Raw genomic sequence first — 13,549 nt, 5'->3', positions numbered from 1 at the left:
CCCAAGAAAATAATATAAATGAATGTAATGTTTTGCATAGCCTTAGGTGCTCTCTAGTTATATTCTTGATGTTTGACCAGGTCATTTGTGACAATATAATTTCTTTCCTTTTATAACTTAATAAATAGTAATCTCGTAAATAGTGTAAACACATGTTCAACATGTAAGGGCCACTTTCTTTTAGTTCCATCAATTTAAGATAAATTTATCTGATTTTCTTTGTACCATATTCTGTCAAGCAATGTTATACTTTTTTATTGTTATTACACTCAAATGTCAAGCAATGTTATACTTTTTTATTGTTATTACACTCAAATGCTTCTAGTACAAGAATTTATCACTTATTTCTAGTACAAGCACTTAAGTGATGTAAAAATTTAAGTGTTCACAATTGTTTTAGTTTATTTTTTTTTAAGTACTTACATATTTATCATTTACAATTTCTTTAGTTTTAGTTGTTTGCATAGTTATAGATTTCTTAGTTTTCACAAAATTAGTTTAGTTTAACTCATTTGGATAGTATCAAATGCACATAAATTTAGCCTTCACAATTGTTAATTACTTAACTAATGTTTATGTTTCAAATTTGTGTTAAAATTTTGTAGGGACTACTTTTTCCACCCATAAAGGTCAAATGGCAATAATAGAAAAAACATTGAAGTGAACAATAATTGAATAATAGGCACTAAATATTTTTTTTGTACCACTAATAGAATTTTATGTTTTTCTTTAATATTGAAGTTAAAATAATTAATAGAATTACACTTACTACATATCACATTGTAAAATTTAAGTATAGTAATGAAATTCAATAGTTTTGAATTTAATTTTACATCAAATGAAATTATGATTGCTCTATCAGTATATTCTCTCATGCAATACATTAAACTATGCAAGTGAATAAATTTATTTCTTCAAACTCTTTGTTAATTGTATTTTCTAATTAAGTATTAGTTTTATTTTTCTTTTTATTTTTTAATTAGTTTTCAAATATAAATCGTGCAGATTAGAATTGGTTGTGGAAGAGAATTATCTATTCTTTATTCCACTCATTTGTCATTACAATGGAAGAAAGTTCATCAGCTTCACAAAGTAGACCACCCCTTTCCCAACAGACTTCTTCCGCGGGAGTATCAAAAAAAGTCCAAAGCAAAGAATATCAAGAAGCAAAAAAGGCATTTGAAGCAAGGTTGTGGGCGGCTGTGAAATGCACTAAATCTTATAGTGGAGGAGCAAGTGGATCAAGTGGTTCAAAGTCTTGGTTTTGCCCTTATTGTAAAACACAAAAAACAGGGAGTGTAGCAAGAGTTCGATGGCATTTACTTGGAATGGGAAAGAAAGAACAAACAGTTATATGTACGAATGTACCTAAAACAGAGAAAGCATCTCTACATAAACAATTTAATGAACTTGAAAAATTGAGACATATTGTTGAAGGTTCAATTCAAACCAACAACAATCCTAGTGGATTAGTAGTTGGTGGTCAACACTCTTATTCTCAACATCAAGTTCCAGTTTCCCATCTTGAAAATTTATGGGATGTGAAAGGGAGGGGAAATCTCGATGCATCCATTGGGCGATTTTTTTTCGCAAACGGCATAGCTTTCAATGTTTGTAGATCTCCTTATTGGAAGGAAATGGTGAGGGATTTAGTTAACACTGCCCCTAAAGGTTACATGCCTCCTAGTTATGAAAAGATGAGGACGACAATGTTATCTGAAGAGAGGGCTTGGGTTGAAGCTCGACTTCATGACATTAAAGATAGTTGGAAAGAATTTGGGGTCTCCATTGTCTCAGATGGTTGGACAGATGTCAACCATCGTCCCCTTATCAATATTTTGGTATCTTGTCCGAAAGGAGTTATGTTCTTAAAATCCCATGATACCACAGGAAAAACAAAAGATGGTTCATACCTAATGGGTCTCTTCAAAGAGGCAATAGAGGAGGTTGGAAGAGAAAATGTGGTCCAAATTATTACAGATAGTGCCTCAAATAATGTCCTTGCTGGGGGATTGATTGAGGATGAATATCCAACAATTTTTTGGACTCCTTGTTCTGTGCACTGCATGAATTTGCTCCTAAAAGATATTAATAACATTGCATGGGTTGGGAAAACTATAAATGAAGCAAAGACGCTACAAAATTTTATTATTAATCATGCAGCATCCATAGCAATTTATAGGAAATATGCAAATCTTCAACTTCTTCGATGCGCTGAGACTAGATTTGCATCTGCATTCATCATGCTTCAACGTCTTATTAAAATGCATCAATCTTTGAGAGAGATGGTGGTATCAATGGATTGGCAGAGATGGAAGGGTTCTCATATTGGAGATGGCCCAAAAGTTGAGGACATTATTATTGGCATTTCTTCAGAGGATTTTTGGAGGAGAGTGGAAGATGTTGTCACCTTGATCACACCTATTGTTTCCACCCTTCGCATATTTGATAGTGATCAACCATGCTTAGGGGATGTTTTTGAGAGTATGGATCAAATGAGGGAGAAACTTCATGATATAATGGAAGATGAAAATTCTAGGATTGACAAAGACACTAGAAATGAAGTGTGGGAACTTAGTTTGACAAGGTGGAAAATGCTTCATAGCCCTCTTCATTCAATTTCATTTTTACTCAATCCTAAATGGTTTCACAAGAAACCGTCTACAGATGTGGAAGTGATGCAAAATTGGAACACTTTTATAAGTAGGTGTTACGATCGTCAGGATCGCACTACTTTACGACTTGAGTTGGGAAAGTACTTGAGATCAGAAGACCACTTTGCAAATGAAGATTGTGCATACAATAGAGAACAACTTGGACCCATAGACTTTTGGATGCAATATGGTACAGGGACTCCCTTGCTTCATAGTTTGGCTATCCGTTTGCTTTCACAGGTATGATCAATACTGAATACCTTTAATGTATTGATTTATTGTTTAAGAAATTAAGTCTAATCTTCATTTTTTATTATTTTCCTTTTAAGATTTCAAATGTCTATTGCTAACATAATGTTAATTTTGTTTTACAGGTTACTAGTTCATCTGCATGTGAAAGAAACTGGAGTGAATATGCCTTTATACATTCATCAAAAAGGAATCGCCTAGGTACAAAAAAGGCACAAGATTTGGTGTTTGTACACTCAAATCTACGCTTGTTGTCTCGACAGCAATTAGAGTATAAAACTGGACCCACTAGAATGTGGGATTATGGTGGTTCACAAGATGATGGAGATGATGAGCTTCCACTTGAGGTGACACAAGACAATGCTGAAGACATGCTTGATAGTACCAAGAAGTCTAGTGACCATAATAATGATTTTGGAATTGGGTCAAGTTGAACAACCATTCTAGAAAATGAACTTGACAATCTAGATTATTAAGTTTATTTGTCTTTTGCATATGAATTGCTAGAAGTGGCTTTAGAGATACATTTAATTATTTATATTTCAAATATTTTATTCTCATAAATGTTTGCTATTTTTTTGGAATTAATGATTGGCTAAAGTTTTGGATTTGGCAAATTATGACATCTTTCTTAAAAGTAAATCACTCTTTTTAAATGTTTCTTTCGAACTTCACATGTCGAAACATTAGATTTTTATGATTAAAATTAAATCACTCTTTATAGATGTTTCTTTAAAACTTCACATGTGGAAACATTAGATTTTTATGATTAATGTTGTGTTTTATATTGTTAACATTTAATCTTGTTTTTTCTCTCTCCTCGTTTCTTATACAAGAAACCTGCAAACTCTGTTTCTCGTACCGTTCTCGTTTCTCGTTCTGTTTCCCGTTTCCCGTTTCTGGTAACATAGGTTGAGACAACTAGCAACCATCTAATTTTGTTTGAGATATTGGTAACTAATTATGGACAATTTTCAAAATCTATTGTATAATTGCTTACCCAAAGGAATGACTGACACAATCACTGGAATCATGAGCAGTTATTTTCTTCCATAGTGGTATGAGAGATCCCCATGACGGGTGTCACCATCATTGTTCCAATGCCATATATTTGTTACATGCCAAAAAACACTTCATTTTACAAGTGGATTAAGAAAAAGAATTAACATGATGATGTAGTGTATCACAATTTCCATTATGGGAATCCCGGCTTTCAATTTTTCTAATACACATCTGATAAATAGCCTAGATTTTCTACACAGAGCCATCAACGACACAAGAAACGAGCTCGGCTTCTTGTTGCAACAAAGTTGAGGGAAAGGATCACACTCTCTGTTTCATGGATGTTTCATGGAAGTGGCATTGGGACAATTGTTGTAGGCATGCAAAAAATTCATTTTCTCTCACCACTTGTCTTTGTAAGAGGCTTATGAAGATAAGTTTCATTTCCCCTCACCACCGCGTGGTTGTCCTCTTCTGCACTTTATGGAACTGCGATCACAACTGGCAATGCAAAATCTGAATGTCACCTCGACCCAAAAACAAACACTTCAGTTGCAAAAGTTTTAATTAATATTGCTTATTTGTCGTAAATACCATTTGACATTTAATCCCTGAAGCAATGGCTGCCATTGATTTAAATATGTAAGTAGGCCTTGCACCGCTTCCTTCTCCTCACTTGGAAAAAGCACTAGTGATTTTAAAATTTAGGCAAATCCTAGGTTAGTCTTTAAAATACCTCAAACATAGATTATGGAAAGCTGGAACCATTGGCCACTTAACCTAGAGTAATCACATATACAACTCAAACAACGCGTTAGTAAATCATTGTTAATTACGCCATTGTTCCTTTACTTCTGAATATGTATACCTATTGCGTAGAGAGAAATTACTTATACAACTCATAGCTCAACAAATGACATGTTTGAATTCATACGAGGAAAGTTTCGTTCAAACACAACACATGAGTCTCTCATAGAGGGAGAATGGGTTGGATTTCTAAATACCAATGGAAGTAAAGGGTGGCTCACCCATATTCATGGATAGAGTTTATCTTTAATTTGATTTTAGCATGGACTTTGAAATTGATAAAATTGATGTCTTTACTACATAGTAGCTAGTGCTTGCTACTTAGTTTAAATATAGCTATATTTATTAAAATAAAAATAAGAAATTCAAGTCAATTTTGGTTTTATTTAATTGTAATTATGCATTGTGGTAGTTGAGAATCTAATCCTACACAACTACAATAATAATGTTTTATTCTAGTAATAATGTTTTTGTTGAGAAGGTTGTCTAAAAAGTTTTACATTTTCCTAGGTGCATTTTAATGGGTACTTGTTCTTGCCTGATATATCTCAAAAAGAATGGAAGAATATATTGCTTAAAAAATATATAAATATTAAAAATGTGTTGGAAATAATACTAAGAGGGGGGGCGGGGGGTGAATCAGTATTAGCAACTCAAACAATTTTTCATTTTCATACTCAGATTCATATACGCTACTTCAGTTCAGGATATCCGCGTATATATGCGACTGTGTTAAATGCAACTAGCATACATACAGTAATCTTATGATTCAGTTAGTTTATCTTCAGTGAATACATCAGAACATTATTAACCATATTAATAGTAAACAGGAGCAGTATAACATCACACATAAGCCACACACATGAACACCATGATATAAGGTGGAAACCCAATGTGGGTGAAAACCACTTGCTGCAATTTGTCTCTATCTTCCTTTAATAAGAAACTTCTTTTACAATGTACTGGTGCAGTCATTTACCAGTACGCAGGCTTCTACCTGCAGAAGGCTACAACCTTCTTAGCTCTTGTACTAGCCGATCCATTTACTAGTACGTAGGCGCTGGCCTATTGAAGGCTCCAACCTTCACTGGTTTTCCAGCTGCTCCTGGAAGGGAGCTACAACCCCCTGGCTCTTGTACTGGCTGATATGTTTACCAGTACGTAGGCGCCGACCTACTGAACTCTGCGATTTTCCCGGGACCACGTTTCATACATTTTCATACTAGATCCATAAATACAAAAACAATCATTACTGCAATCAACAATCTCTGAATCACCCTGTCAGCAACACAATCATCAACAGAACTCTGCAGTAATAACCAGATCCAACTGCAACCTCAAATATCATATCTCATACTGTATACGCTACTTTGACGAACCAAACCTGCGTATATACATGCTTTCACCAAAGCCAACCCACGTACAGATCTGCAAATATTTACTCATAACATTGTTGCTGTTCCAAACATCAGTCATACCCAGATCATAACATTCATACAACAAACATGCGTCAATAGATCTAATCTATCCATAATCAAACCATATAATGATAATCATTCCAAGCCTTAAGATCCCGATCCATCGTTCATCATCCTTCACATGAGTGCCTCCTTGGTTCATATCAAGCAAGGTATCACCAACCCATAACCAACATCTAGATCTCACACTTCATCAGATATTCATTGCATGCATACACTTCCTCTGACTCTTGGCCTAATGATCCTCTCCTTATATAGGTTTAGGCTTCTCTCAATACCATGGTCCAAAACCATGTAAAACCAATACCTTGGACCCAATACCTGGGGTCAACTCTTCGGACCAAATACCACAGACCAATACCAAAATACCATGGACCAAATGCCACGGACCAAAACCATGGTTTTTGACAGGTACACGCCTTTCCTTCTTCGAACCTGTGTGTGTACGTATATGCGCCTTTAGCTCAGCTAACCCACGTGTATATGCACTTTCATCACTGTCAACCTGCGTATACCTCTCCCTTGACCTGCTGCACTATGATCTGTCATCTGAGTGAGTTGCCATCAAGGATAACACTTGTATCATACCTCTGGGTGAGTTGCCATCAAGGACAACACTTGAATCATAATGCCAACAATCTCCCCCTTTGGACTTGATGGCAACAACCACACCAAGTCACTCTCCCCCTTTGACATCAAGGGCAAAGGGCAGACCAAGATATTCTCTTCTTTGATCTCTATCTGTTGTCCATACTCCCCCTGAGTACCTGCTGAAATCTTTGATTGAGCTCCCCCTTTGTACATGCCAAGATGTTCCAATCCGTCCATGCTCCCCCTGAGCATATGCAAGGTCTGCAAAAGCATAACATGACTCTATACATACATCAATCTCCCAACCAAGTGGGGATACATCATTTAAACTCATCCACCCAATCAAGTGGGGATATACCAATTGTTTATACATGACTCAACAACAAGAACCATTACATTATCCATCCCATGCATAGTGGGGTAACAAAATAAAGACCAACAACTATCATACACCATGTATGATCTGCATTCAGACCTGGAACCTGCAATACCATTCTTTTGACTGACCAACAATAAGTAGCAAGATGTATCATTAAGCTACATAAGCATCATCACCAAAGACTTCTAACCATCATGCCAACAATGCATTATTTGAAGTATATGCTCCCCCTGAACCTATGCCATGCCATCATCAACTAGTGACTGAACCATATCTGACTTCTGTACTGCTGCTTTTCTTCAGAACTCCATATACGCGACTGTGCAGCGTCTAACTCGCGTATATACGCGTATTGTCTTCATGAAACAGGCGTATGAGATTTAGAACACAGAGGTTCCACATTTTCAGCTTCCTCCGAGTCTGTCATGTCTGTGTACTCTGCTATGCCACATCTTTCTGGTTGTACTTCCTTTTTCTTCCATATCTTCAACTGTGATGATGTTTTCTCCTTTTGGTATGGTGTCCAAAATCTTCTCCTGCATTCCTTTGCTATGTGTCCAAGCTTGTTACATGCATAACATCTTACATGTTTCATATTCCTTCTGTAGCAATCAACAGCTTTGTGACCAAACATATTGCAAGAAAAACAATATCCCTTGAAGTACCTGGAACTTGATGATCTTTTTGTGTGATGGTCTTTACCCATTCTATTTCTGCATCTGGCTGCAACATGTCCACGATTATGACATACATAACATTCAATATTATTCATCGGAGGAAATAATCGTCTATCACTTCCATAATTAGGAGCAAAAGATTTTCTTTGAGGAATTTCTTTCCTTGGTTGCTGATGGGATTGTCCTCTCATCTCCTTGTTGGGGATTTCAGTTTTTGCATTAGAGTTCCTTGTCTTACTTTGTGAACTAGATTCACCTTCAATAGATTCATGAAAACCAAGACCAGTTTTGATAGCAGGAGACCTTTGACTACTAAGAATATCATCCAAGATCTTAGTACTATCTTGAAATCGTAAGAGCTTATCTTTTTCTTCTAGCTTATCTTTTAGCATATTTACCTCAACCTGATGATGCTCTTCCTTTTCAAGATACTGCTTCTTCAAAGTTTCTTCAGACTTTCTTCCTTCTTCCACTTGTTGCCTTAGTTTGAGAATCTCATTTTCTTGTTCTTCATTCAGCACCTGCAACATTTGACGAACTCTGAAGGCAGATTCCAGTTGAGCTTTTAAGTTGATAATTTCTTCTTTGAGGGCACTCTCCCTTTTGCTAGGTAGATCTTCTTGATCTATGATTTTATCTCATGCTTCATTTGCTTGTCCATCTTCAATCTGAGGTGATTCAGGATCTGAATACTTGCTTACACTCAACGGCAGGCTGTCATTGTTCCTTTGAGCTGTCTTCTTCTTTTGACGCGCTTTCTTTCCCATTGTTCTACAGATCTACTTTAAGCGATCAAGCTTCTACCAAAGGACCTACTCTGATACCAATTGTTGGAAATAATACTGAGAGGGGGGGGGGTGAATCAGTATTAGCAACTCAAACACTTTTTCATTTTCATACTCAGATTCATATACGCTACTTCAGTTCAGGATATCCGCGTATATACGCGACTGTGTTAAATGCAACTAGCGTACATACAGTAATCTTATGATTCAGTTAGTTTATCTTCAGTGAATGCATCAGAACATTATTAACCATATTAACAGTAAACAGGAGCAGTATAACATCACACATAAGCCACACACATGAACACCATGATATAAGGTGGAAACCCAATGTGGGTGAAAACCACCTGCTGCAATTTGTCTCTATCTTCCTTTAATAAGAAACTTCTTTTACAATGTACTGGTGCAGTCCTTTACCAGTACGCAAGCTTCTACCTGCAGAAGGCTACAACCTTCTTAGCTCTTGTACTTGCCGATCCATTTACTAGTACGTAGGCGTTGGCCTACTGAAGGCTCCAACCTTCACTGGTTTTCCAGCTGCTCCTGGAAGGGAGCTACAACCCCCTGGCTCTTGTACTGGCTGATATGTTTACTAGTATGTAGGCGTCGGCCTACTGAACTCTGCGATTTTCCCGGGACCACGTTTCATACATTTTAATATTGGATCCATAAATACAAAAACAATCATTACTGCAATCAACAATCTCTGAATCACCTTGTCAGCAACACAATCATCAACAGAACTCTGCAATAATAACCAGATCCAACTGCAACCTCAAATATCATATCTCATACTGTATACGCTACTTTGACGAACCAAACCTGCGTATATACGCGCTTTCACCAAAGCCAACCCGCGTACAGATCTGCAAATATTTACTCATAACATTGTCGCTGTTCCAAACATCAGTCATACCCAGATCATAACATTCATACAATAAACATGCGTCAATAGATCTAGTCTATCCATAATCAAACCATATAATGATAATCATTCCAAGCCTTAAGATCCTGATCCATCGTTCATCATCCTTCACATGAGTGCCTCCTTGGTTCAGATCAAGCAAGGTATCACCAACCCATAACCAGCATCTAGATCTCACACTTCATCAGATATTCATTGCATGCATAAACTTCCTCTGACTCTTGGCCTAATGATCCTCTCTTTATATAGGTTTAGGCTTCTCTCAATACCATGGTCCAAAACCATGTAGAACCAATACCTTGGACCCAATACCTGTGGTCAACTCTTCGGACCAAATACCACGGACCAATACCAAAATACCATGGACCAAATGCCATGGACCAAAACCATGGTTTCCGACAGGTACAAGCCTTTCTTTTTGCGAACCTGCGTGTGTATGTATACGCACCTTTAGCTCAGCTAACCGGCGTGTATACGCACTTTCATCACTGTCAACCTGCGTATACCTCTCTCTTGACCTGTTTCACTATGCTCTGTCATCTGAGTGAGTTGCCATCAATGACAACACTTGTATCATACCTCTGAGTGAGTTCCCATCAAGGACAACACTTGAATCATAATGCCAACAAAATGAAGTTACTTTATTTACTTAGTTATTTGTGTTTAACCATTTTAATTTATTATTAATAAAAAATTTACTAATTTTTTATTGATCTTAAATAAAATTATATATATATATATATATATATATATACTATAATTTAATTTATTTGTTAAAATTCATTTCATTTTCATAAAGGTAAACCAAATTTAATAATAAACAATAAAATAAATAACTAGATAATATAATTATTTAATTTAATATAAATCTAAATTATTTAATTTTTATATTATATATATATTTTTCCTATAAATGTTCAGACATATATATACACACATTTTGAGTTCAAATTTTGCATAGATGTGGTTCTCTTTATAAGTTATCAACCAATAATTTAAATATTTGAATAAAATATTAGTTAATTCATTTGCTTACAATTTTTTAGAATTGAATAACTTAAGCAGATTTAGACCACGCTTGTCTGGAATATTTAAACAATACTTGTCTTGAGCAATGGCCGAGGTGGGGTTCGATGGATAAAACTAATTGAACAGGCATAATAAAGAAGAGCATTCCTCTAATGTGAATCAAGATTCAAACATATTTAAAATATTCAATGTATTTCAAAAAAATCCTTACACATACTATGCACATGTAAACCATGATTAAAAATATTTGCAGAAGTCAATGCATTGAATGAAGCCTTCCTAGGCAAATGCATATATTGAGGGAAAGGATGAAATTCATATAAAACAACCAATTAAAGAGGAAATTAAAATAAAATGACAAAAATTAAGCAGCGCACAGGAATCATGGACAGTTCGGAACCAATCTGCCTAATCTGGCACGTCATTGTTCCAGACAATATTATATTTGTTGGTCAAGTTTGATGAAAGCTAAATCAGATTGATTGATGACCCCCAAATAAAGGTTAATCTTCTATTTTTCAGGCCTTGAACGCAACAATTTGAAAGAGAAACCAATAAATGAAATGTGTGAATAGAAAGGAGAAAGCCAAGCAACCGAATGGAAGGCATAAAGACTCGCATCGTTTTTCTTTTTTTCTTATTATGCTGGTATCTCTTTTTCAATTTTTGGATCTCTGTTTTTTGGTCGATCTGTTTGTTCTTTTCTATGGGTTATATGTATTGTAATTAATATGTGGATTATCTCTTTTTGTCACTGGGTCTTGTTTGGGACAATTTCGGGCCTTGTGGGCCATTTTGAGGTGATGTATAGGTCTCCCTCTTTTTGCTTCTGATATGGAGTCTTCGGATTATATGTAAATGAGTCTTTTCAAATCTTAGGGGGTTTCTCTATCTGCTGAATCTGCAGCTATATGTATGGAGGATTTTTATATTTGCTTAATATAAATCTATGCTGGTTTTTTCTATGAAAAAAAGGCCGGCCCAAGTTGACAAAGCTCATAAAATTTACTAATTAGATCTTAACTATAGATCTTTGCACAGAACGTGAACGTGGTATATTTGTTAGATTTATTATTATTTATGTACCGATGTAATAGTTATAGAATAAAATTTTAGTCATTAATTACGAAACATAGAGTAATAAAATAATTGTATAATGTTAATAAAAAAATAAATCCTAAAATTTCACTTTACAAAATTGAAAATAATTTAACCAAAATAATAAATAGTTAATCCAAAAACCTAATACATAATACCTACGAACAGCGCGCATAATAAATCAACAACGATGTGAACTACACATATATATGTGTGGCCATTCATAATGACACAACCAATACAAAGGGGCTTGAATCTAATAAATAAATAACATAAATGGGTGGCTTACCGTTTAAATATTTACCTATAAAAACACTCTCATGACAAATGATCCATACAAGCCTTTTATTCTTTAATGCATCGCGTGAAGGTCTCATTGAGCTCCATATTCCGAAGTATGCCTAGTAGACTCGTTCCACTAGTGCTTGGAGAGTCAAGGGCCCCATGGCCCATTTAACTCGTATTAAATTGAGATTTACTCTTTTGAAATAAATTGTTGACATAGATTGCTTATTGACATGAGACATGCGTTTCCCTGATTTGAATGGTTGGGCAGAAGTGTGGCCACTAACTACTAAATTAGTGAATAAAACATCTATGGAAAATGATAATGAATTTAATAAGTTACAAAAATACAATAATTTTTACAAGTAAAGCTCAAAAGTTTAAAAAATATTAGGAAAATAGAAAAGAGAGTCTAGAGCAATTACAAACAATATAAATCTCACTTAAGATTTTTATTTATCATCACAAGTACAAATATCTAAAACACAAATTACTGAACACAACCAAATCATCATTAAAACTTACACATTGGAAATAAGAACTTCTAGACTGACTCCTCGGAACTCCTAATGACAACTACACATAACATGTAAGCACTACGTCCAACACCCTCCCTTAATGCTTATATGGAAAACATATTACAATAATAAATAAATATATGTCTGTCTGGTCTTTATCAGCACCCACATCCACTCTGGAATCTTGCAAACACTGCTCTTTCACCACCACATTTTCAAGCTGTTACTTGACCTCCATTTAAAACGCAACTGCTTCTAACCATCGTTGATGAACTTTGCAAGATCAACAATATTGACAGCGCGGCTCGTCGAGGCTTCCGCGATAAGAGTTGTCAAGTAGTGAACCATCATATGGACTAACCACCATCTGTCAAATATTTTTCTTTCGGCTATCTATCAGTGGATAGGAGGGAGGTCTGGATACTGAATGTGCTTAAGAGTTGACCAAACAACTTGACCTTACACAAGAATTGATGCTTCCAAAAGGCTTCCAGTTTAAGAACCACCAATCCTTTTTATAACCAAAACTACCAACATACAAAAATTGACGTTTCAAACATTGGAACTTCCCATTTAAAAACCATCAATCCTTTTTATAACCAATAAAAAACACACAATAAAAAACTTCATCAACTCACACTCTTTTTTTTTTTTAAATAATATAACTACGCAATTTTTCACTAGCTAAAGAATATGGCACTGAAGTCTGCACTGTGAACAATGTGAGATGACGGTGCTAAAGTTGATCCCATTTCTGACATCATAATGTAGAATGTGACGATGAAGCCGACCTTCCAATACATGTGCATCAGACTCCTCTCGGTTAAGGGTATGTAAGCGTTCCTCATCATTTTTTTATGAGGAACAATGACATCCATAGTCAACTATGCAGCATATGCATTGCCTCTTATAGAACGATAAAACAATTTAGATTTACAATATAGCTAATCAATGTACACACAAATACAGAAATCAAACACTAAATTAATCTATATATAGAGGATTCTCTTTCATAGTTCTCACATTTTCCTGGCTTTCCTGTAAGAGAATCAAGCCAGAACAAGCTCGATAC

The 13,549-nt window shown here is 35.3% G+C and overlaps 1 protein-coding gene across 1 annotated transcript; it reads left to right on the top strand.

The window, feature by feature from the left end:
• The first annotated feature begins 1,739 nt into the window (after nt 1-1,739).
• Nucleotides 1,740-3,478, top strand: LOC149146948 (uncharacterized). Its single transcript, XM_089441464.1, has 2 exons — nt 1,740-2,894; nt 3,029-3,478. Exons 1-2 carry the CDS (start codon nt 1,863-1,865, stop codon nt 3,335-3,337), a joined length of 1,341 nt encoding a protein of 446 aa, XP_089297590.1. The 5' UTR covers nt 1,740-1,862; the 3' UTR covers nt 3,338-3,478.
• Nucleotides 3,479-13,549: the final 10,071 nt, after the last annotated feature.

Source organism: Pinus tabuliformis, chromosome 9 (genome assembly GCF_031772625.1).
Source record: "Pinus tabuliformis cultivar Carrire ecotype Pingquan chromosome 9, CPIR1, whole genome shotgun sequence".
Taxonomy (NCBI): domain Eukaryota; kingdom Viridiplantae; phylum Streptophyta; class Pinopsida; order Pinales; family Pinaceae; genus Pinus; species Pinus tabuliformis.
Note: the sequence above shows the minus strand (reverse complement) of the source record. Positions and strands in the feature narration are given on the sequence as shown.

Bases quoted from the DNA above. Each gene is read 5' to 3' on its own strand.
- LOC149146948 (XM_089441464.1), top strand. From the start codon at position 1,863: ATGTTCTTAAAATCCCATGATACCACAGGAAAAACAAAAGATGGTTCA. The intron at 2,895-3,028 runs GTATGATCAATA...TTTGTTTTACAG, and splicing joins CTATCCGTTTGCTTTCACAG to GTTACTAGTTCATCTGCATG.